Source organism: Panthera onca, chromosome B1, assembly GCF_046562875.1.
Source record: "Panthera onca isolate mPanOnc1 chromosome B1, mPanOnc1 haplotype 2, whole genome shotgun sequence".
Lineage (NCBI taxonomy): Eukaryota > Metazoa > Chordata > Mammalia > Carnivora > Felidae > Panthera > Panthera onca.
The window spans coordinates 108,646,107-108,668,813 of NC_138342.1; the positions used below are offsets into that span (position 1 = coordinate 108,646,107).

Consider the following 22,707-nt stretch of genomic DNA (forward strand, 5'->3'; position numbering starts at 1 on the left):
CTTTTTCTAAATTACCACTGGAATAGGCCAGCAACTGCAATGAGTACTTCTGTAATGGGAATGGTAGGAAGAGAGGTGGGGTCAGGGGGGTCCACAGTGGAGGGAGCAAAGGACTTCCCTGGGTGGAATTTCAAAAGAGTTGATGAATGGTTTTAGTTATAGGGCAAAAAAAAAATGGAAGTCCTCTCCTTTTCTCTCCTTTTTCTTTTGGTCACCCCTTTGAAGAAGCCTATAAGCTATAGCTGCTGCAAAACAATGTTGATTAGATAGGCACTTAGGTCAGGGTCATACTGTGGTGCTTGCACCTTCATCCACTTGTGCCATGAAGATAAATCTGTAGTTTACAGTCCTAGAGTAAGTATTGCTAGATATTTTTAAGATTGCATAGCTCTGCCCTTGAACTGTATTCATAAAGTGAAAGAGTTCTGGAGATCATCTAGTCCAATGGTTTCCCAACATTTTTTCTGTAGCACAAGGACTTCAAATTCTTACTTGCAAGCCCAGTAAGCAAAACTAAGAAGAGGTGCTGCTCTGATGCAGTTCCTAGGCTCTCTTCCAGGTCTCTAAAATGTTTCCTTGGAGCCCCATTTTAAAATTTCTGGTATTAGTCAACCCTCTAGTTTTACAAATTTAAGAAAAAAACATTTTGAACAAATACTATGTGTCCAGCACTGTACTAATAAGTTTGGGGAAATTGTGGCCTAAAATAGGAGTATGTTCTGGTTCCTGGTTTATTAGGGGAGACAGATGATTGCAACACAATGGTAAATCAGTGATAACAAATGTATCTGTGATATTATGGAGTCATGGAATGGGGGGCTCCCTAATTCACTCTGGGGGAACTGAGTTGAGACTGAGCCTGAGTCTCTAAGACTGAACAAATTATCCAGGAGGGCAGTTAATTTGGGAAGGTATGGAGGACAGTATAATTCAGACTGAAGAATGGAGTGGGTAAGTAGCTAGGGGCATATTCTGGAAGATACAAGTTGTTTTATGTAATAGTGCTGTGGGAATTGATGAAGAGGACATAAGCCTTGATTCTTTAGAAAATAGGGAGCCACTGAAGGCCTCAAGTGAGGTCAAGTTTACATTTTAAATTGCCAACAGGGACTATGAGTTTGATGAGAACAAGGGAGGATGGAAGATAAATTAGGAGAGTATAGCACCGACAGAGAACCTAAGAGTAAATGTAAGTTTGGGGCGGGGGGTATGATGCATTCATTTTTGAGGTTCTAGGTAGAGGTGTCCAGCATGACTGCATGGTATCTCTAGTCAGAAGACTTGAATAGACTATGATCCTATATATAGAAAGGGACTGGAGAGATGCAGGAAAAAGTCAACTTTGCTTATTTCTTGATTTTTGGTTATTTTCTTAATCCTTTTCTATACTGAGCATATATTACTTTTATGACCAGGCAAAAGCATAGCTTAGTTTTAAAATTCTGTTGACTTAGCTTCCAAACTTTGCTATTTTCTTTAACCAGATTGGCACCACACTATATGGAATATCTTGCCACTAAAATTTGTATTTGGAAATGATACTATGTAGCCATTAAGATCATGCTTTTAAAAATAAATATGCAAATATTTACCAGTCTTCTTACACCAAACTTCATGATTTGGTTTATTTAGTTGGGTCCTATGCAGATACAGTGATGGAAAAATCTCGAGAATAAACCAGAGTGTTCACAGCATGTCAACTGCTCTCTTGAATGGAGAAATCACAGGCAGTCCAAATGTTCTCTCAATCACTAGTGATGGTAGAAAAAAATGCGAAGCTGAAATCTAGCCCAGGGTCTCCTCAAAGTCTGACTCACAGGAGTGTGGTTAGAAGATACAGCCTTTTCTGACATTGCCTGGGAATGATGAGTCTTGCCTAAAAACAGTAAAGAAAAATTGGGTGGTGTTCATTTGAACTTTCTTCCTACAACAAATAGATCATAATCTGTTATTAGAATCTACCAAATTGAGGGCTGACCTTAATGGAACACACATATTCAAAAGCTATCTTTGAGCATTTGCTACATTTAACTCACTAGAGCAAAAGAACCATCACTATAATATGAAATGAGTCATTTTTATTATGCTCAAAGCAACTTATAAACTTTATTATTACCAGCTTATTCTGGTTCATAAAAAACTCTGTAAGGTAATACACTGTGTTAACATGCCAACAGCATACATTTTTAGCAACTGGCTGCACTTCCCAGTTACTAACAGAAGTAAATGGAATACGTGGGTAAGGAGAGTCTGATTCAAGTTTTCTAGAGAACAATTTTCTCCAGTACTGGTTCAATATACTAACTTTAGCTTTCAGATTATACGTAGAGGTCGGTGTAAGTGTTGGAGTCTGCAGATTTCAAAAAAGGCAGGTAGAATTATTGTGAGGAAAACATGACGTAGACTTCACTAATGTCAAGTTTTTGTTTTTTTTTTTAATGTTTTATTTTTGAGATATAAGAGCGTGAGTGGGGGAAGGGTAGAGAGAGAGGTAGACAGAATCCGAAGCAGGCTCCAGGCTCTGAGCTGTCAGTACAGATCCCAATGCGGGGCTCCAACTTGTGAACTGCAAGATCATTACCTGACCTGAAGTTGGACGTGTAACCAACTGAGCCACGCAGGCACCCCTCATAGTCAAGGTTTTAAAAACTTATCTGTTGTCTGAATAGGTTCGTTTCCTAATGGAGAGAAACTGACTAGTACACACAGTATAGATTTTGAGAAACATGCCAACTTTGAGATACTATCAAAAGATAAAAATCTGAATAAAAAAAATCTTTTAAAAAAATCACATTAGATTTTTATGTGGAATCTCCTGATACGTAACTGAGAAACTTTAGGGAATATGAAACCAAATACAGGAAATCAAGACTAAAATTATCGAAGAGTAAGTTCATTTCAAGTGGATGTCAAAGATGGACAATATAACTTGAAATGATTAGTGTGGTGTTTCTCAGATGTGCCTGACCACAAGAATTACCATGGACTTCTTACGAGTGAAGTCTGAGAGGTGCCTGGGTGGCTCAGTCCATTGAGCGTGACTCCTGGTTTTGGCTCAGGTCATGATCATGGGGTCATGGGATCAAGCCCTGAGTCAGGCTATGCGCTGAGCATGGAGCCTGCTTGAGATTCTCTCTCTCATTTCTTCTGTCCCTTTCCCCTGCTCGTGCTCCCTCTCTAAAATAAAATTAAAAACAAAACAAAGCAAGAGTCTGAGACCCATTTTCTTTCAATTACGGCTCAGTGTGTAGTAGGTTTGGTCTGATGTGTATTTTAAGTACTTCAAGTGGTTCTACTAATCAGCAAAGTTAGGGAAATAGAGTCTAAGGGGAAAACAGCAGCAAGAATACCACCACAGCTTCTATCTCCTTACTCTAAGACTACCAAGCAAACTACCTGAGAATGAGAAACACTCAACTGAAATTGAGGAATTGTCTATAGAACAGTTTATTTCAAGTCCAAAACACAAATTGCTCAATTTTCTTAACAGACTGCATCATTTTTACTGCATGGATATTTAGGGTTTCTCTATTCACAAGTGCAGATTTATTTCTGAACTTCAGGCTCAAACTTATGTGTGTGTGTGTGTGTGTATGTGTGTGTGTGTGTATGTATATATACATACACACACACACACATATTTATATTTATGTTTATTACAGAGGACATGTATGTTAGCATATTTTATAAAATATTTTACATAAAAAACACACAAAGCATTTACCAATATCCTTCAGTCTTTACAACCGGTCTTCAGCAAAGATTTGGCTGAAGATCATTATTTTCTATAAAACATCCCAAGACTGAATATAATAGAATGCAGTATTTTTCATACTTTAGCTTATTATTGCAATTTAAATTTCCCCTTTCTTTGACGGCTTCTGCATATGTTATATTCATAAAGTAGAATAAACCTCTTCTTTAACTTGGTGACTTTAACGGGCGACTTGTTAAATTTTTGGTGCAACCAAGAACCTAAATAGTCTCAATGAAATCAAGTAACTGACATGTGCAGAATATGCAGGGCTTTTCATAAGGGCTTTTTCAAATGAATAGAAGAATTCAGTACTTATCAGTGTAATACCCTTTATTGTTTTGTGTTCAGTAACTATCACCCGGGTGCTATTACTTCTAGTATAGCCAGCATCAAAATATAAAGTCAAAATATGTACATTTTTATATATCAATTCTTACCTGAATAATCTCAGATCTCTTGAGAATGTTCCACAAAGTGGAATTTCTTCCTAAAGTTACAGTGAATGTGGTACAATGTGTACAACAAGTTGGTTAACCAGTGCCTGCTTTTCATTTCCAAGACTTTTCCTTATCTTGAATCAAATGCATAATCCTGACTACCATATCATAATGCACTGGGCTTCCAGTTTATATATAAAGTCCAACTCAAGCTTATTTTGGTTTATTGTACATGCTTTATTAAAATGGTACTGGTATTTACAGTATCTGCAGAGTCCTTTCCAAGGCGCTCTCACACACATTCAGACGCACCCATACAACATCCATACCACAGCCCCATGCACCCACACCAATGAGATGTGAGGGTCAGACTCCTAAAATTAGGCAGCTGTTGGGGGACAAAGTTGTTGATTTGATTTTCGATTTTTTTTTAAAAGAGAAAAAGCATGAGGGAATGCATTTGGCCATTACAATGCTAATTAAGTTTGTGTATATTAACATATGTGGCAGTAACACTGAATATTCCTTTTACATTCTATGTACACAGAATGACATCAAGGTTTTGCAGTCAACAGAATATTCCAACTTCAGTCTCAATGCTGCTTGTAATGACTTCTGAATTCACATAGGGGCTTTCCCTAAAAATAATTCAAGTCTATGTAAGTGAAATAAGGCACAATTAATATTGATTTGATCTAGGGGAAGGGAAGGGATAAAAACTAGTTTCAAATGATCTTACTATTGGGAATTAACTTTGACTTAGATCCACTTGAAATCCCTTCTCCTAATTTCCAAAGATTTCTTAGAAGTAAGGGTTTTTTCCTTTTCCCTGACAAAACCCAAAAAGAAAAGTTTGAGAATTCACATTTTAATGTTTCAATAATCTAAACTACTCAAATTGATGTGCACCCCCAACCTCTCCTGCCTAGATCTCCTCCCTCAGAGCTATAACAAAAACACAGCACATGAATCTCTTGCTGTTTTTGAGGAGATTTGTACACTTAAGTAGCAAATACATATCTGGTTGTCTTTGATTTAAAAAAAAAATAGGAGGGAGGGAGGGAAGGAGGGAGAGAGGGAATAGTAACCTTGTGACTTTCTTGCTCTTTAAAAAGTCCCTGTTTCCTCCTTTTCAGGATGATGAAGCCCCACCAGACATTACAAACAACTGCAACAAATGAGGTTGGCAGCATAAATAATGTCTAGAATTCAAATCTTCAAAGTGAGACTCATTTAGCTTGTATACAATCTGTTGAATGTTTTTTGCAGCAGGTGAACCAAACCCAAAGACGCTGGACATTCTGTGAAAGGGAGTAAGAATTGCAGTTCTGAAGGCCCCTGACTTTGGTTGTTTACAAAGTTCAATCCTGTTTATTGTGATCCTTGGTATCTTCTTCATCTGTATATTCTGATGGTTCTTCTCCTGGTTTTAGGAGTCTGCCTACATAATCATATTTTTCTGAAAAATACATCAAAAGAAAATCAGTAGTGATCAAATTTGTTTTACTATTCCATTACACAGCAGGGAAGGTGTTCACCTCTTTTAAAATTATATCGAATAAGCTAAATTGATCCTATTGCTCACCTTGGCTGGTCTTTGTATTCATGTAAGGCTTGAACAAAAGAAAACAGGATTAGGGAATTTACAAAGCTTGGGGACTGTGCTTTACCAGGAAAAGTGTTCCATTCTACCAGCTCTTAACCAAGGACATTTCATCAGAATCACTTAGAGATCATGCTAAGTAGATCCAACTAGAAAATATTCTTGGGAGAAAATGGGACAACTGCTAGTAGTCTCCAAGAAAATAAACCAAATGAGATGCAGTCATTTGTTACTCATTATCCTGTGTTCTTTGAGAACTCAGTGTGTGGCCCCAGTCATACCATTATTCTTTCTCCTAGCAAACTCTCTTCTTACATCTCTGTTAATATTCCTTGTTTTAGGTTACCAGTACTTAATTTAGAACACTATAATGTCCAAGGTGATACATATTTAGTCATTTCTTGGTCAGGAATTTGAACTAGGTTAAGTGAATTAACTGACAAACCAGAAGGAGAAGACAGGAGGACTACCTCATACAGTAGAACCAGTTCAAATGCCAAGAAGCCAGAACTGTTTCCAAGGGATGTATAGGTCACATAAATAGCTGTCTGGAGTGTCACAGCTGTCAAGAGGTATTAACTGATGCCATGAGGGTATAATAAAGGGGAATGACATTTTTTCTTTATAGTTTGAGAGTAAGATCAGTAAAATCATTTTAGAATAAATTATAGTATCAATATCCATAATGAATTCAGTTTTAAATAGAAGCCTATATTTAAAAATACTATGTCTTACTTAAAAAGCCTTATAAGACTAAAGGTGTCATAATTTGTTAGACTTACAGTTGGTAACAAGTCAATTTTTAAAAACGGATTTTTAACTAATATGTAACAACCATTTTCAAATTTTGCTATTTTTATCATCAAATAATAATGGTGATGAAAATATATCCTTAGGTTTCTTAAAGAAGTGAAATAGTATATACTTTCTTTGGCCATAAATTTAATACTTCCAAAGAACCCAAGAAAATGAAGGTACCTTTAAACTGCATTTCCCATTCTCGAACACTCTCCATTTGTACAGCATTCAAGTCTGAGAGATCATCATATTCATCTTTAAGTGCATCTTTATCTAGGCAAAATGTCGCCAGTCCTCTGGAGGCATCCCTACCAGCAAATATTCCATATGGACCAGCTGGGGGAAAAAAAGAAATTATTGACATCACCTTAACAATATTTTGCTTATTATTATTATTTTTTTAATGTTTGTTTATTTTTGAGAGAGAGAGAGAGAGAAAGCATGAGCTGGGTAGGGCCAGAGAGAGAGGGAGAGCTAGGTAGGGCCAGAGAGAGAGGGAGAGCTGGGTAGGGCCAGAGAGAGAGGGAGACAGAGGATCTGAAGCAGGCTCTGAGCTGACAGCAGAGAGCCTGCTGCAGGGCTCAAACTCACGAACTGTGAGATCATGATCTGAGCCGCAGTCGGGCACTTAACCAACTGAGCCACCTAGGCACCCCAACCTTAACAATATTTTAGAATGTCTCAAAGGAAAAGGTCAAATAAAAGAAACCTCATAATGACTCATATTTGGTACACAGCCTTAACTTCAAAACATGCACAGATAGATACTAGACAATGAGAAGAAACTTCTTGGAGATCTACCTTTAGAACAAAATAAAGTTTTTCATTGAAAATTTAAAACTTAAATTTCAGATACCTCAAAACTTGTATTCAAAGTTGAAGACTACAAGGTATTAGGGAGAAGAGGAAACTAAAGCAATTAGGTTTGGAAACTGGGTGTTTGAGGGGAGATAATGCTTTATTGATTTCTGTTAATTAATTGTGGCATCTAAAAATAAAACAGAATATCCACTAGATAAGTACTTGGTAAAGACCCAAGTGAACTGTGGATCTAAAACATTTTCTTCCTCTAATCCAAAGTAGGTTGTATGAGAGCAGAGACTGTACCATCTTTGCACCTCCAGTGACTAGCTCAGTGCACAACACACATAGATGTTCAACATGTCTTTGCTGAATGTTTTACCAGAAATATGGCCCATTTTCAAAATAAATATCACCAGACTACCAGAATATATTCACAATTACCTATATAAACTATGAAAAGTCATTAAACAATGGTTGTCATTTGTCACGGCTCTTGGGAAACAGGAGACATGGCTATAGGAACAGTTCCTCTGACTGACATAAAATGATTAGCATTTTGTCCAGGGAATTAAGAACCACTTCCCTAGAGAGGAATGGCATGATTTATATGCTGACAGCAGTGAGCCATTCCCAAAGTCTGTGCTTGAGAGTGGCAATTGTCTTACTCATCTCAGTATCCTCAATGCCTAGCACAGTGCCTGGCATAAAGTAGAAACGAAAGTTTCTTCCAAAATATATAAGGATTAACTAGATTTTGATCCTTTACTTTAAACAGATTCATTTATAGTAAGCAAAATCTCTGCTCAAATTTATGACAAAAAAGACACTTGTTATTTAAAACACATAACAAAACCAAAACAACCTAATTTTCCATATCAAGAAATTGGTTAAATTACAGTACATTAATTTAATGGAATAATAGTACATAACTATCAAAAAGAAGGAGACATCTCTATATGTACAGACACACACAGAAGTCCATGATAGAGTAACTAAAAACAGCATTTCAGAAGAGTATGTGTGTGTGTATATGTATATATATAGCATGATTTGCTTTGAATTAAAAAAAGAATACACATGTATGCACATTCTACATGTGTTTGTATATGCATGAAAAACACCAGTTAGAATACAGACCAAACACTTAACAGTGGCAACCTTTTCTGGGGAATGGAGGAAAAAATTTTACTTCATGTAACTGGTAGTCTGGCTATTTAAAAAATTATTATTTTAATTGAAGTAGAGTTGACACACAATATTATATTAGTTTCAGGTGTATAGCATAGTGATTTGACAAGTCTATATATTATGCTGTGCTCACCACAAGTACAGCTACCATCTGTCACCATATGACACTGCTACAATACTACTGACTATATTCCCTATGATGTACCTTTCATCCCTGTGATGAATTCATTCCATAACTGGAAGCCTGTACCTGTCACCCCACTTTACTTATTTTGACAATCTCCTCAACCCCCTCCCCTATGTCAACCATTAGTTTGTTCTCTGAACTTAATGGGTCTTTTTCTGATTTTGGTTATATATTCATTAAAAAATTCTTTTTATAATAAAAATCTCTCTCTCTCCCTTTTGCCCCTCTCCCCCACTCATGCTCTCTAAAATAAAATCAGTAAACTAAATTAAATTAAGTAAAAATTTAAATGGTAATAGGTGGTACCTGGCTGGCTCAGCCATAAGAATATGTGACTTTGAGCTCCATGTTAGGTGTAGAGGTTACTTAAATATTTTTTTTTTTAAAAATCAAGTGCTAATAAATAAGATTTCTAAAATTCCTAATTTTACAATAGAAAAAAATTTCTTTCCTGAGGCTATAGTTATCCATACATGACAAAGGTAATTTAGAGAAAATAATTGTAAAACCAGAATTACTAGCTTAACTATTATGAGCAACAGAGTGGTCAGTTAGAGAGCTTACTGTTCAGTTAACAAAACAAAATATTTTCTAATGAGAAGTAAACTAGAAGAAAAGCCTGGAAATTTCTTGCTTTTTAAATAAACAGAGTAATGATTATACCCATATTCATATTTGAAAGCATTTAGGAAATTGAAGATTATGTGTCAGAAAGTATCTGTACATTTGAGTGTAGAATTCAAAAATCTACTTAAATAGACAAAAATCTAAAAACTTATGAAAATTAATTTGAATTATAGAAAGCGTTGCACTATAAAGTTCACTGAGTATAAGAAACATACTCTGAAAAGTTCATGGCACGGAACCAGAAGTGGCATTCGCAATAGGTACAGATACATTAACATGAAAATTAAGATAATCCTTCCAGTAAAGTACTTTCTTATTCTATTTTCCTGTTCCTAAGTATTCTCCATATTGCTACTTAATATTAGGTGACATTCACAATTACCATTTAATTGTTAAATATTTTCTTACTGAATGGCTATACCTAAAATTTAATCATTTTCCTATTAGCATACACTTAGGCTACCAATTTATACTTTTAAATTTGTGTTCTATATAAGAAAATGAAACACTTTTTACAATGGGTCAACATTAATAACCTTCAAATTATTGCCCACTATTTCACTTGTCATTGAAAAGGGTATTAACCATTTAAGAGAAAGAAATTCAGTATTATTTCTATTTACACAGTAAAATCCAAATTTCCTTAAATTGGAATTATTTATTTAAAATTTTTTTTTTAACATTTATTTATTTTTGAGACAGAGAGAGACAGAGCATGAACGGGGGAGGGTCAGAGAGAGAGGGAGACACAGAATCCGAAACAGGCTCCAGGCTCTGAGCAGTCAGCACAGAGCCCGACGCGGGGCTCAAACTCATGGACCTCAAGATCATGGCCTGAGCCGGAGTCGGACGCCTAACCGACTGAACCACCCAGGCGCCCCTGGAATTATTTATTTTAGAGCAATGTGAACTTTTAAAATTAAGCAAGAACAGGGGAGCCTGGGTGGCTCAGTCGGTTAAGTGTCGGACTTTGGCTCAGGTCATGATCTCAGGGTTCGTGAGTTTCAGCCCTGAGTCGGGCTCTATGCTGACAGCTCCGAGACTGGAGCCTGCTTCAGATTCTGTGTCTCCCTTTCTCTCTGCCTCTCTCTCTCTCAAAAATAAGTAGACATTAGGGGCACCTGAGTTGGCTCAATTGGTTAAGTGTCTGACTTCAGTTAATGTCATGACCTCATGGTTCCTGAGTTTGAGCCCCATGTCGGACTCTGTGCTGACAGCTCAGAGCCTGGAGCCTGCTTTGGAATCTGTGATGCCCCCTGTCTGTCTGCCCCTCCCCTATTCACACTCTGTCTCTGTCTCTCAAAAAATAAATAAATGTTAAAAAAATTCTTTTTAAATAAACAAACATAAAAAATAATAAAAAAATAAAATTAAGCAAGAATAGTCCCTAGGGAAAAGAAAAGAAGCCCTCATCTTAAAGCAGTTGTGTGGGTTTATTTATTTTTTTTGCATAACTCCACATGCTTTGTGGCACTAGCTGCTTCTCTGGAGATGGAGGCGATAGACAGATAGATAGAACCAGTGTGATTTTTTTTTCTTGAGGAACGACAATGATGACAAAGTAATCTATAAACATTATATATCCCCTTAATGCTGACAAACTTAAAACAGCAACGAGTCACACACAAAAGAAAAAGTAAAGCTGATCAAGGCTGTAAAGAACTACAAATGTAAAATGATAGTCAACCATTTAAAGAATTTTCTAGCACGTAACTTTACTCTCATAGTCTTGCAAAGTAAAAGGAACAATTTTTGCCCTCCTCACTTGGCAGATGAACAGAAGCAGAGGCATTCAGTGACTTGCTTAAAATTACCAGCAGACTTAGGAAGTACTATTTCCACTTTTCTTTCTTTTTAAAAATTTTTTTTAATGTTTTATTTATTTTTGAGAGAGAGAGAAAGAGAAACAGCGCAAGCAGGGGAGGGACAGAGAGAGAGGAAGACACAGAATCTGAATAAAGGCTCCAAGCTCTGAACTAGCTGTCAGCATAGAGCCTGACACAGGGCTCGAACTCCCGAACCGTGAGATCATGACCTGAGCCTAAGTAGGAAGCTTAACCGACTGAGCCACCCAAGTGCCCCATCTGCTTTTCTAACTACTCCAAATATAGTCCACCTTCAGAAAACACAGAGGATCCACAAACCCAAAGGTGGAGTGACACCTGAAAATTGGAGCATTTCCATTAATTACAAAATTTCAGGGGAATAGATATTTTAGAACACCTATTAAATCAAAAGAAAAGAGAAATAACAAGAAAGCTATATACATCAACAGCTTTTCTTATCATTTTGTTGTAATATTTATCTTCCTGGCCTGCAAAAGTCAATCTACTTCAAAGTACTTAAGAGTATAAACCATAAAACTTATCTGAATTATAAAAAAGAGAGAAGATGATCATTATAAAAACAAAAAATCCTCCATCTCTGAGTATATTAATATATACCAATGCATTCTCTTATAAAATTCTCTGCCAACTTTTCTAAGGAGACCTCAATGCTAAATTAATGTAAAAACAAAACTTCATAAAACACATTCTTTTTTTGATTTTAGATGTCGACTTAGTAAGAGCAAACTTGAATCAACAGTTAATAAATCAAGCCTATTTCTAGACAAAATGATGTTTTATTAACTCTTGAACAGAAAAGAATGATTCAATGATTAACATCCTTCTTCACTCTCTAAACTATATTAAACAGTCTTCTTCCCTCAGGAAGCATTTAACTTATGAAAAAGTCTTTTTAGACTGGTTTAGTTTTTCCTGTAAGATCATAAAGAACATAACATTAAAAACTAGAATTGGAATTGGATGCATTGCTCAGAGAAAGGAGGATATGAGGTCTAACTAAAGTACATTTCTCTGCATTTATAATACAACCAGAAGCATTATCTGAGAAGCCAGAAATACCTGCCATTCCACTACCCCTTTACACAACAAACATAAATGTTACTGATTCTAATATTTTGATAACCATACTTGGCTACCTATTACACTAAAATAACATAGAGTTACCCAAGGAAAACAAATTTTAATGGTATTAAGCCTTTAGGTATAATTTATAAAAAAAAATAATAATAAAGGCCAGCTTATATAAACTAATGTTATTTTGACTATTAAGGGTTCATTTTTACATTAACATCTCAGTAATAACTAAGGGAGTTATATTCTGTTGCTTTATCATAGACTACAATATAATGCTGATATAAAAGTGGATTTGCAGGGATGCCTGGGAGGCTTAGTCGGTCAAGCATCCAACTTCGGCTAAGGTCATGATCTCACGGCTCATAAGTTTGAGCCCCATATTGGGCTCTATGCTGACAGCTCAGAGCCTGGAGCCTGCTTTGGATTTTCTGTCTCCCTCTCTCTCTGTCCTTCCCTCCCCTGCTCTCGCTCGAATAAATGTTAAAAAAAAAAAAAAAAAAGTGGATGTTTAATTTGAAGAAAATTCTTGCTACCAAAAATGAACAGCAATTCAACCAAGGCAGTTTCTCTTAAATGTACTTATGTAACAAATATTCTAGGACATCATTTTAAAAATAAATCTTTTATTAAAAAAATATTTTATAATCTTTATTTTATTTTTGAGAGACGGTGTGAGCTGGGGAGGGACAGAGAGAGGACACAGAATCTGAAGCAGGCTCCAGGCTCTGAGCTGTCAGCACAGAGCCCGACGTGGGGTTTGAAACCAGAAACCGTGAGATCATGACCTGAGCTGAAGTCAGATGCTTAACCAACTGAGCCACTCAGGTGCCCCCAAATAACTCTTCTTTTAAAGATAATGTTAAATACATCAAAATGACATTATACTAGAATTCAGATTTCATTAATACTCTTTAAGAGTTAACATAACTGTGGCACAGATTTTTCAAGTTCAAAATTCAATAAATCTACTAGTTAGTGAATCCTGAAACTGCTTACTTTAATATGATCAGGTAGAACGGGTAACATTTTTTTGAAAAAGGAAAAACATATGGCCACTGTAAGAAAATGTTTTAAAGAATAATGCAATGAACAGAAAATTCCAGGAAGAACTAAATATCTAAAGTATGTAACATAACTTTGTGATTCTTAGAATGACTACATAGCTACATTAGTATTTATGAAGAGGAGAAAATTCTACAATGAATATTTCAGTTATTTCCATAGTATAACAACCATAGCTCTCAGGGACAAACTTTAATTCATTAAAGTTTATAAACAGCCTAGTTTTCTGGCCTGTTGTGACAATAGTCTTTTGTGATTACTAAAGCAACTTAAAAAAAAACAAACCTAATTATAGTTGTATTGAGTAATGTATTCCAAATAAGATTACAACGGGCCTAGGAACAAATGAAGCAATATGTAAAAGTGACTGAATGAAATCCAAGTAATAAATATTAATTTTTTATACTTATATTTAGGAAGTCCCAAGACTTTTAGAGAGAAGGTAGTGTGGTGAAAATGAAAGAATACCTCTCAAGAAGCCAAGATAACTGGGTTCTAGAGGCTTCACCAACATTTAACATTGGGCAAATCTTAAAGGCATTGGTATAAAATGGGGAAAGAATCTAGTTTGGCCTCCTCCCATTTTAGGCAGGTAAAATACTTTCCTTAACTCAATCTTGCTTCTGAAATTGAAACTAGAAGGCTGTCAACAATACTGTGGGTTGAGCTCAGTGGCCTTGGCCCTCGCTTATGCCTTAGGGTGGGGACAGGGAAGACTGAAAAATTAAAACTTCAGGCCTATGCCAGATGTTGGAATGGAGACTGAGTTTAACACAGCCTTCATAGGATGAGAAGTCTAAGGTGAAAAAATAGCATCTTAAATGATTATATTATTATATAATTTTTTTAAAAGTTTATTTATTTTTGAGATAGAGACAGAGCACGAGTGGAGGAGGGGCAGAGAGAGGGAGACACAGAATCTGAAGCAGGCAGGACCCAGGCTCTGACCATCAGCACAGAGCCCGATGTGGGGCCTGCAAGATCATGACCTGAGCTGAAGTTGGACACTTAACTGACTGAGCCACCTAGGCGCCCCATATTATTATATAATTATTATATTAAAAATAGGACTTAATTAGCTATTGGAATTTAGTGAACAGTAAAGGTAATACTGCAAGTGTTGGGGAAAAATATTCTATAAATAGTGTTGGGGTAACTGCATAGCTTTCTGTAAAAAAAAAAAATTCTTATTTCACATCTTAAAACAAATTCCAAATGGAACTAAAAAACCCGAACCATAGAAGTACTTTAAAAAACTACATATTTAAAAAAATAACCTTTTTAGTGCAAAAAACCTTTAAGTAACTTATGATAAAGAAACTCAGCAGCCATAGAAAGAAGATAAATTTGAATACATAAAACCAAAAATTTCTGTGGCTTAGAAAAAACACCATAAAGTATAAAGACAAACTAGGAAAAATGTTTGCAGCTAAGATTGATTCACTTTTTAAAAAACACCTAAAATCTCTAGGAAAAGACCAATACCATGATTGAAAAACTGTAGAAAAGAATATATGAACACATAATTTGTAGGAAAGGAAACATAAATGACTCAAAATTCTAAAGGTAGCCAACCTCACTAAAAAAGAGAAATGTAAATTAAAACAATATTGAGATACCATTTTAACTTCTCAGATTGACAAAGACCAGTAAGTTTGATATTGCATTTTTGGCAAAGGAGTGAGAAATAGGCATTTCCATGAAGTGTAAATTGGTCCAATTTCTCTGGAGGGCAATTCGGAAATAAAGTACCCAAATAAAAAATATCCTGTAACCTAAGTCTCAGTCATTTTACTTCTAGAATTTTCCTTTTTTAAGTAATTTTTTTTAATGTTTATTTATTTTTGAGAGACAGAGTATGAGTGGAGGAGGGGCAAAGACAGAGGGAGACACAGAATGTGAAGCAGGTTCCAGGCTCTGACCTGTCAGCACAGAGCCTGATACAGGTCTTGAACTTATGATCCATGAGATCATGACCTAGGCTGAAGTTGGATGCTTAACCAACTGAGCCACCCCGGCTCCCCCTAGGAATTTACTTCATAAGTTTACACATGTGTGTAAAAGGACATGTACATCAATATTTACAGGAGCACTACGTATTAACAAAAGATTGGAAACAACTTATATGTTTGTTAATACCCTGTAAATTCTTCTATTTTAACTATGTATTACCAAACAAAAAATACAGTTGGCTTAAGGAACAACATAGAAAAAATACCCCAAGAAACAAAAAGACAGTAATTGCTGCAGACAAGTTTTTGCAGTAAAAATTATAAACTACATGAAGAAACAAACCACCATGGAGGAGTGAGCACATACAGCAGATATAAGAACTGGCATCCCCAGAATAATACAAACAAATTAAAGAACTATAGTATGTTTGTCTAAAATTCTTAAGCAATTAAGAGATGGAACATAAAGAAAGATTAAAAGACATGAACGACAGAATGAAAAGCTAATGTGTACCTACTAAGAGTTCCAGAGGAATGAATAAAGAGAATGGGGGAGGCAATAATTGAAGATAATGAGTTCAAATTTTCTAAAATAAATGGATGACACACATCCTCAAATTTTAGTAGAGTGTGGCACATGTTAAAAAAAAAAATCAAATCCCCACCTTGACAAATCCTAGTAAAAGAGCGGCACTCCAAAGACAAATGGGAAAACGGATTAATCAAAGGAATGCAATTTACCCAAAGCACTTAAAGAGAAATAGAAGACAGTGGCATAATATTATTGAAGATCTGAGATAAAGGTCAATCTACAATTTTATATACTAAACCTATACTATTATTCCTGAATAAGGGCATATAGAGACAATTTTTTTTTAAATGTTTACTTATTTATTTTTGAGAGAGACAGAGCTTGAGCAGGGGAGGGGCAGAGAGAGAGGGAGACACAGAATCCGAAGCAGGCTCCAGGCTCTGAGCTGTCAGCACAGAGCCTGACATGGGGCTTGAACCATGAACCATGAGATCATGACCTGAGCTGAAGTCAGATGCTTAACCGACTGAGCCACCCAGGTGCCCCAGAACTTTTTTTCTACCAATGAAAAAACTATAGGACATACCTCACTAAAATGAGAGCTGAACCTTGAACAAAGTAATGAGATGCAAGAAATGACAGTGAATAAAGAAAATGGTAACTATGCTGGTAAATTTAAATGAGGGCTGACAATAAAAAACAGGTAATACTATAATAAATTTGGGGGAGGACTTTGAAAAAATACAGAACTATAAGTCTAATAGAAATAATATAGAAAATAGGATGAGGGAGGGACTAGAGTGAAAGCTTTCTAAATGATTTTGTTTTTATTACTTTTGAGAGAGACAAAGAGAGAGAGTGTGCATACATGCACAAGCAGATAAGGGGTAGACAGAGGGAGGAACACAGGATTCCAAGTGAGCTCTGCACTGAGAGCAGAGAGCCCAATGTGGGGCTCGAACTCGGAAACTGTGAGATTACAAACTGAGGTGAAGTCAGATGCTCAACCGACTGAGCCACCCAGGCACTCCATATAGAGTAAAAGCCTTCTAAACCAGGGCCACAACATATGGCTATATACTACAGAATCTCAAGAGACACCGTCCACATTTGTATGCATGGTAGTTTTGTATATTTATTAAATAAATATTCTCTCAAATAGCAGTAAAGTGTCTTAGAGTTTTTTTAATTCACAGAGAAATGTTTGGCTAATAGTCCTATGTTCTTCAGAAGGATAGTGTCTATAGCAAAAACTTTAAGGAAATCACCAAAAGAATCGTTAATAGAATATATCGAAATAAGTAGGGAGAAAGAGTGGAAGAATTAAAAAAATCAATCTGCGAAGGAAAAAAAGTGGATAAAAGGAGGCAATGAAACATATGCCAAAGATAAATTACTAAATAAGATGATAGAAATCTAAATATATCAGTAATGATAAAACATATAAACCGATTAAGCTGCTTAAAGACAGTGTTGATATTACAGTCAATGAAAAAAAATGTGGTTATATGTTTTATCTACAGAGGAATAATAAAACATACCAGACTGGTGGAAAAAGAAACACTGAGGTAATACTAACCAAACAAAGGCTGAAGTCAAATCTCAAAATCAGTAAAGGTTAAGGATGTTTCTTTCTCTGCTGATTAATGTGATATGATCAGTTCTAGATCTAGTGCTAGATGGCATCAAAACATTCTCACACCCAATCTTTGTATGGCTGACTCCTTTAGGTTTTTGCTTAAATATCAACCCCCTTTTCTTGATAAACTAATATAAATAAAACATCTTTCTTAACCACCTATTCTAAATAAAGTCCTTTTTTTACCCTCTATTACATATCCTATTCATTTCTTTCATAAAATATTTAATTATAAATTATAGTTATATACTGAATGCTAGTGTATTGTCTGTTTTCCTAAATTTCCACACAGGTAGGAACTCAACTGTTTTGAAAACTCAGTTAACTCACTTTTCACAACATCTTATTTAAGCAACACTGTAATGAAATCCAGGCAATTCCTTTTCAGTATTTAATATGGAGATGAAATCCTATCTTAGCTATCTTGAGATGATGCAGGTTTGAAGGGTAGAGAAGTTATTTAGTGATGTCTGTCATGCGTACAGAGGGGAGGGGTGGTCTGTGTTGCAGATTGTTGAAAGAATTATTAAAAGAACATGAATGGCTAACTCTAGATGTTACTAAATCTATTTTCTTCCAGCATGAATAACATATTCTGGTCTCATATGGGCTTTCAGCTATCCTTTTATACTTAATGTTAGTATTTAACATAAATACGATTCCCTCAAAGATTAAAAATAAGGGCATGATGCTGAACTCAGAGTAGGTATTATAGAAATAACTAGTATAAATTTGAGCAGAGTATCAAAATTCATTAGACAACTTAGCTGATTCTTTTATTTTACTGAAAGGTAATGGATGTGTATGGCCATTAGTCCAAACAGACCCAGTTGGCTTCAAAGCAAGTAGCTGGGATGATAGCTGATAGTGTGAATAGGATATCCACGAAGGAAGAGGTCAGGTTGAGCCTAGTCAATATGCTGCAACTCTTGCTTCAACTGTAATTTTGCAAACTATAAATAAAAGTTAGCATACTGAAGATAAAATTTAAAAAGGAGGAAAATCACTTGAAAGGTACATGTGCCCCTTTCATGGGGGTACTTCTTTTATATATGACTTTTTCTTTTCCAGTGGAATTTAAAGGGAAGTTGGAGAAAATACAGCTTTGGTCTGTGTCAAAGAAAATGCTATACGGAATAAGGGGAAAGCCATATATTTAAATTTCAGAAATGCAGAATAAACTATTATACAAATTATACAACTGTATAATTGTTTGCCATTTTAAAGAATAAACAAAAACACTATTTTGGTAGAATTTCACTGTAGTAATATTAATCAAGTTATTTAAAATTATACTATCTATTCCAGTCTTCCTACTCTATTATGACTCTAGAAATGTGTGAAATTGTATTTTGTTGTGATACAATGGGATGGGATGGCATGTGAAGTCAATTTTACTGTTTGATTTCTAGCTTTGCCACTAAGTAGGTGATTTTGAGTAAAACCTCCTTGAGTTTCAGTTTCCACATTTGTAAAATGGGAAAATTACGTATCTCCTAGGGCTGTTTGAAAATTAAATGAGATAATAAGCTCAATAAATGGAGTTTCCTCCTCCTCCTCCCTTGACCTCTAGAATCTATGCTGTTGAAAAGAACTCTTTGGTAAGATGGAAATTCTCTATAAAGTGCACTAATATGGTAGCCATGTGGCTACTGAGTAATGGAAATGTGGCCAGTGAGATGGAGGAACTCAATTTTAATTATACTTAATTTTAATTAACTTAAAATTAAAAAGCCATATCTGGCTTGTGGCTACCATATTGGACAGCAAAACATACAGCCATGAAAGTGTGTTTCTTTGAGGCTTTAGATCCTTATGGGACCCTGGAGAGGGTATCAAAACAACAGTAAGATTCTCTGCAAGTTTATCCCATTATGTAGTTTACCTGAACTAGTATAGATAGGCTTTGTGGTCAAATGTACCTGGATTTGAATGCCATGTCTGTACCTCAGACTCCCCATCTGCACCTCAGACTCCCCATCTGAGGGCAAGAATACTTACTAACCTCACTGAAGTAACATGGAGATGACAAATTAATGGATCTGATGTAGTAGGTGCTTAACAAATCTTACTTTCTTTCTCCTCCCATATGCATTGTTTCTTACCTGACCACTTTCCTCACATGCTGGCCAAGTGCCTGAACTGTTACTAAATTTAATGCTGACAAATGTAGTTAATGCCAGTTGTTTGCCAACATGTGTTTACTCCACTAAATTGTCAATAATATTTTAAGAACTTGAACTTTAAAAATGACTAAGAACTTTTCAACATAGAATTTTTCAACATAGAAAAACCTCACGAAATAAAAAATCTTTAACTCTAAAACTATTATTGTGAAATGGGAGCAGATATTGGCTAGGCAAAGAAATGAGGTTTTCTGGCTCCTTAGCCCTAAGACTGTCAGGCTAAAATTGCTTCAAAGTGCTCAGATGACTGAAGATGAAAATAAAAATTAAAACCCAAAATAAACTTATATCTGAAATTTGGCTTCAAGACTTTTAGAAAAAGTGCTACATCTGTTAATGTGAAATGTCAACATATTTCAAGCCCATAGGTGATCTGTCTACTTTCAAGGTTCCTTTCCATAACACAACGTTCCAAACATCTCTACTAGGTTGAACAATAAATACTTAGAATAAAATAACTAATTACTCTTAGGCTGTTCATCAGGACCTGGGAACTGGTGGAAGCCAACCTAAAAGTGGTTTCTCCGTGTTATCTAGGAAGCCCCTTAATGCTCAAACTGCACAAAGGCTATCTACATTATATCTATGACTCTTAATTTTTAATTTCTGTTGCAGAACATTTGCCACTGGAGGCTGCTAAACTATGTCCAGGACAACCTTTCCTAGCTATTTGCAGATAGTGGCAAAGCATAATGTGTGAGGACTAATACGCTTCTTTGCACTAACACTTTGTTTCGTTGTCAGTTTAGATAGGGGCTACAAAAGCAGGTCTTTTAGTTGGGTAAGCTCTACATTAAAAACCTAAAACTGTACACAATTTCTAATCACTGCATACACTTTTTAATATTAATAAGAAAAAACTTCAGATACAAAATATTGTGTAAATCCTTGATTTAAAAAAAATTAACTAATTTGGTCTGTCCGTTTAGTTACTTTACTTTGGCTCTATTTTCTTGTCCCTCATATTCTTAAGAAAAAGTATTAACTGTTTTAGCTGAGTTAAGTAGGTAGACAACTGTTATTCATATTTACATAACCAGAAGCAAATACTTTATAAGATACCTATGACTTAATTAAATTCAATGTAGATGTACACACAAAAATACAAGCAACTAAGCAATTAAATAGTTTAACACATAAAATCTCCAATTTCTTATTCCTATTTCACTTAACCAAAGCACTTTAAGATGTATTCCAGCCATCAAACACTAAAACCAAAAGTATATATTTACAAGTACCAATAAATCTCCTGTACTAACAGATTAAATCAAGAAGGAAACCAACTTGTTTTTAGACTTGCCAACCCCCTTAACTTTAAGGCTTGAATGTACTCTTTCGAATAACAGGTCACTCTAGGTCCCTAATTTTATTATTTATTTTTTATTGTAGTCACTTTTTTTTTTTTTAAGCTTAGAATTAATTACTACATAACCAGGATGTACAATGTTGCTCAATTTTATTGTATACCAACAGGTTCCATGAGTCTGACTGAAGTTTATTAGCATAATCTGAAATGTACCCTGTAACTACATGGAAGAAAGAAGGGTTTCTAACCCAATGACCCTACATACACGGTTCTCTGAAAGCAAAGTTTTAAAAACCTTTAACTTGCAGAAACCTTGCACTGGGGTGTGGATTTATAGCTTTTAAGTTTTTTCTGCTCAGTGAAAACACAGTAAGTCATTATCAACATGTATTTGAATACTTGCCTTCCTACGATCAAAAAAAGAAAAAAAAGAAAGAAAGAAAGCAAGCAGACAGGCCCGCCTGCTGGGGTATCTGAGCTCCACCTCCAAAACTCAGGGAGAATATCTTTGCCAGTCTTTATTAAGATCTACATTCTGGTCTGTCTACATCCTACATACATGGTTAATCTTGGAAAGTGGCTCCATACTAAAACTGGTTTAAAGAAAAAGAATCTGAGATGTTGCTTATATGCCCAGACTTCACAAGCTAAACGGTAGGAACTTGTAACTACGTGTACCTAAACGTGGCCTTATGGGGAATGGTAGAGGGAAAAGGGAGATCAGTGGCTAAAAAGAGTAAAGAAAGGAAAGCTGTGAATTACCTGGCGCACAACTTCAGGTCCGTACTTTAGACATCTCCCCTCCCTCCTGCCCCCACCTATCCCAGGAATCAGAAAGCTCAGAAAAGGTTATGGGCCAGCTTGACAGGCGACAACTAAAAGTATTTTGAAAAATTCAGCACAAGAAAAGGCTTCGTGGAGGGATGAGAGAAAGATGAAAGCTGAGAGCTACCAACACTGAAACACCGACTTCGGGGGGTGGAAAGCTGTAAGTGCCCGCTGCTGGGGTTGTGTGTGGGGCCGGCCGTCCCAGGTGCAGCAGCCAGGGCGCAGGGGTTCAGACATCGAGAAAGCTGGGCAAACCAACCCAGTGCCTAGGGGCACCCACCATCGGAAGAGGGTCGCACTTGAGCTACAGGAGGTCTTCCCCCCCCCCCCCCCCCCTTCCAACTCCTCCTCACCCGGGCCGTAGAACTTGCTGCCTTTGGTCACGTCGAAGACTTTCCCATTGACCGCGAGCAGGATGCGCGGGGTGCGGGAACCGTCGTACTGGCGCAGCTGCTCCAAGCTGAAGTCCCGCTTCTTCATACGAGGCAGAGAAGCAGCGGGACTCTCCTCGCCGGCTCCGGCCCCGGCGCCCAAACCCCGCCGCCCCCAGCGCACCCACAGCCGGTAGGCCCCCAGCAGCACCAGCGCCACCAGCGCCACGTTCAGCAGCATCTCCCCGCCCCCCGTCAAAAGCGCCAATGCCGCTGCTGCCCAGCCGCCCCCTTCTGCTGCCGCTCCCGCGCCGCCTGGGCTCTCGCTGCTGCCGTCGCTGCTGCTCTCACTGCCACTCCCCAGGGTGCCTAGCTTCACGTCCCCATCACCCGCCGCCATCACTGCCCGCCAGCGCCTTCCTCCTCCTCCCCGCCCCCTGCCCTCCCCAACCCCACGGCCAACCCCGCCCATCTGAGGCCTCTCAGCCAATAACATGAGGTGAGGGGGC

At 36.6% G+C, this 22,707-nt stretch overlaps 1 protein-coding gene across 1 annotated transcript; it reads right to left on the reverse strand.

Annotated features, from left to right (window-relative positions):
* Window positions 1–3,955: 3,955 nt before the first annotated feature.
* PGRMC2 (progesterone receptor membrane component 2) lies at window positions 3,956–22,644 on the reverse strand. Its single transcript, XM_060654201.3, has 3 exons — window positions 22,181–22,644; window positions 6,776–6,931; window positions 3,956–5,653 (listed from the first exon to the last, which is right to left on the reverse strand). The coding sequence occupies exons 1-3, from the start codon at window positions 22,596–22,598 to the stop codon at window positions 5,556–5,558; spliced, it is 672 nt and encodes a 223-aa protein (XP_060510184.1). The 5' UTR covers window positions 22,599–22,644; the 3' UTR covers window positions 3,956–5,555.
* Window positions 22,645–22,707: the final 63 nt, after the last annotated feature.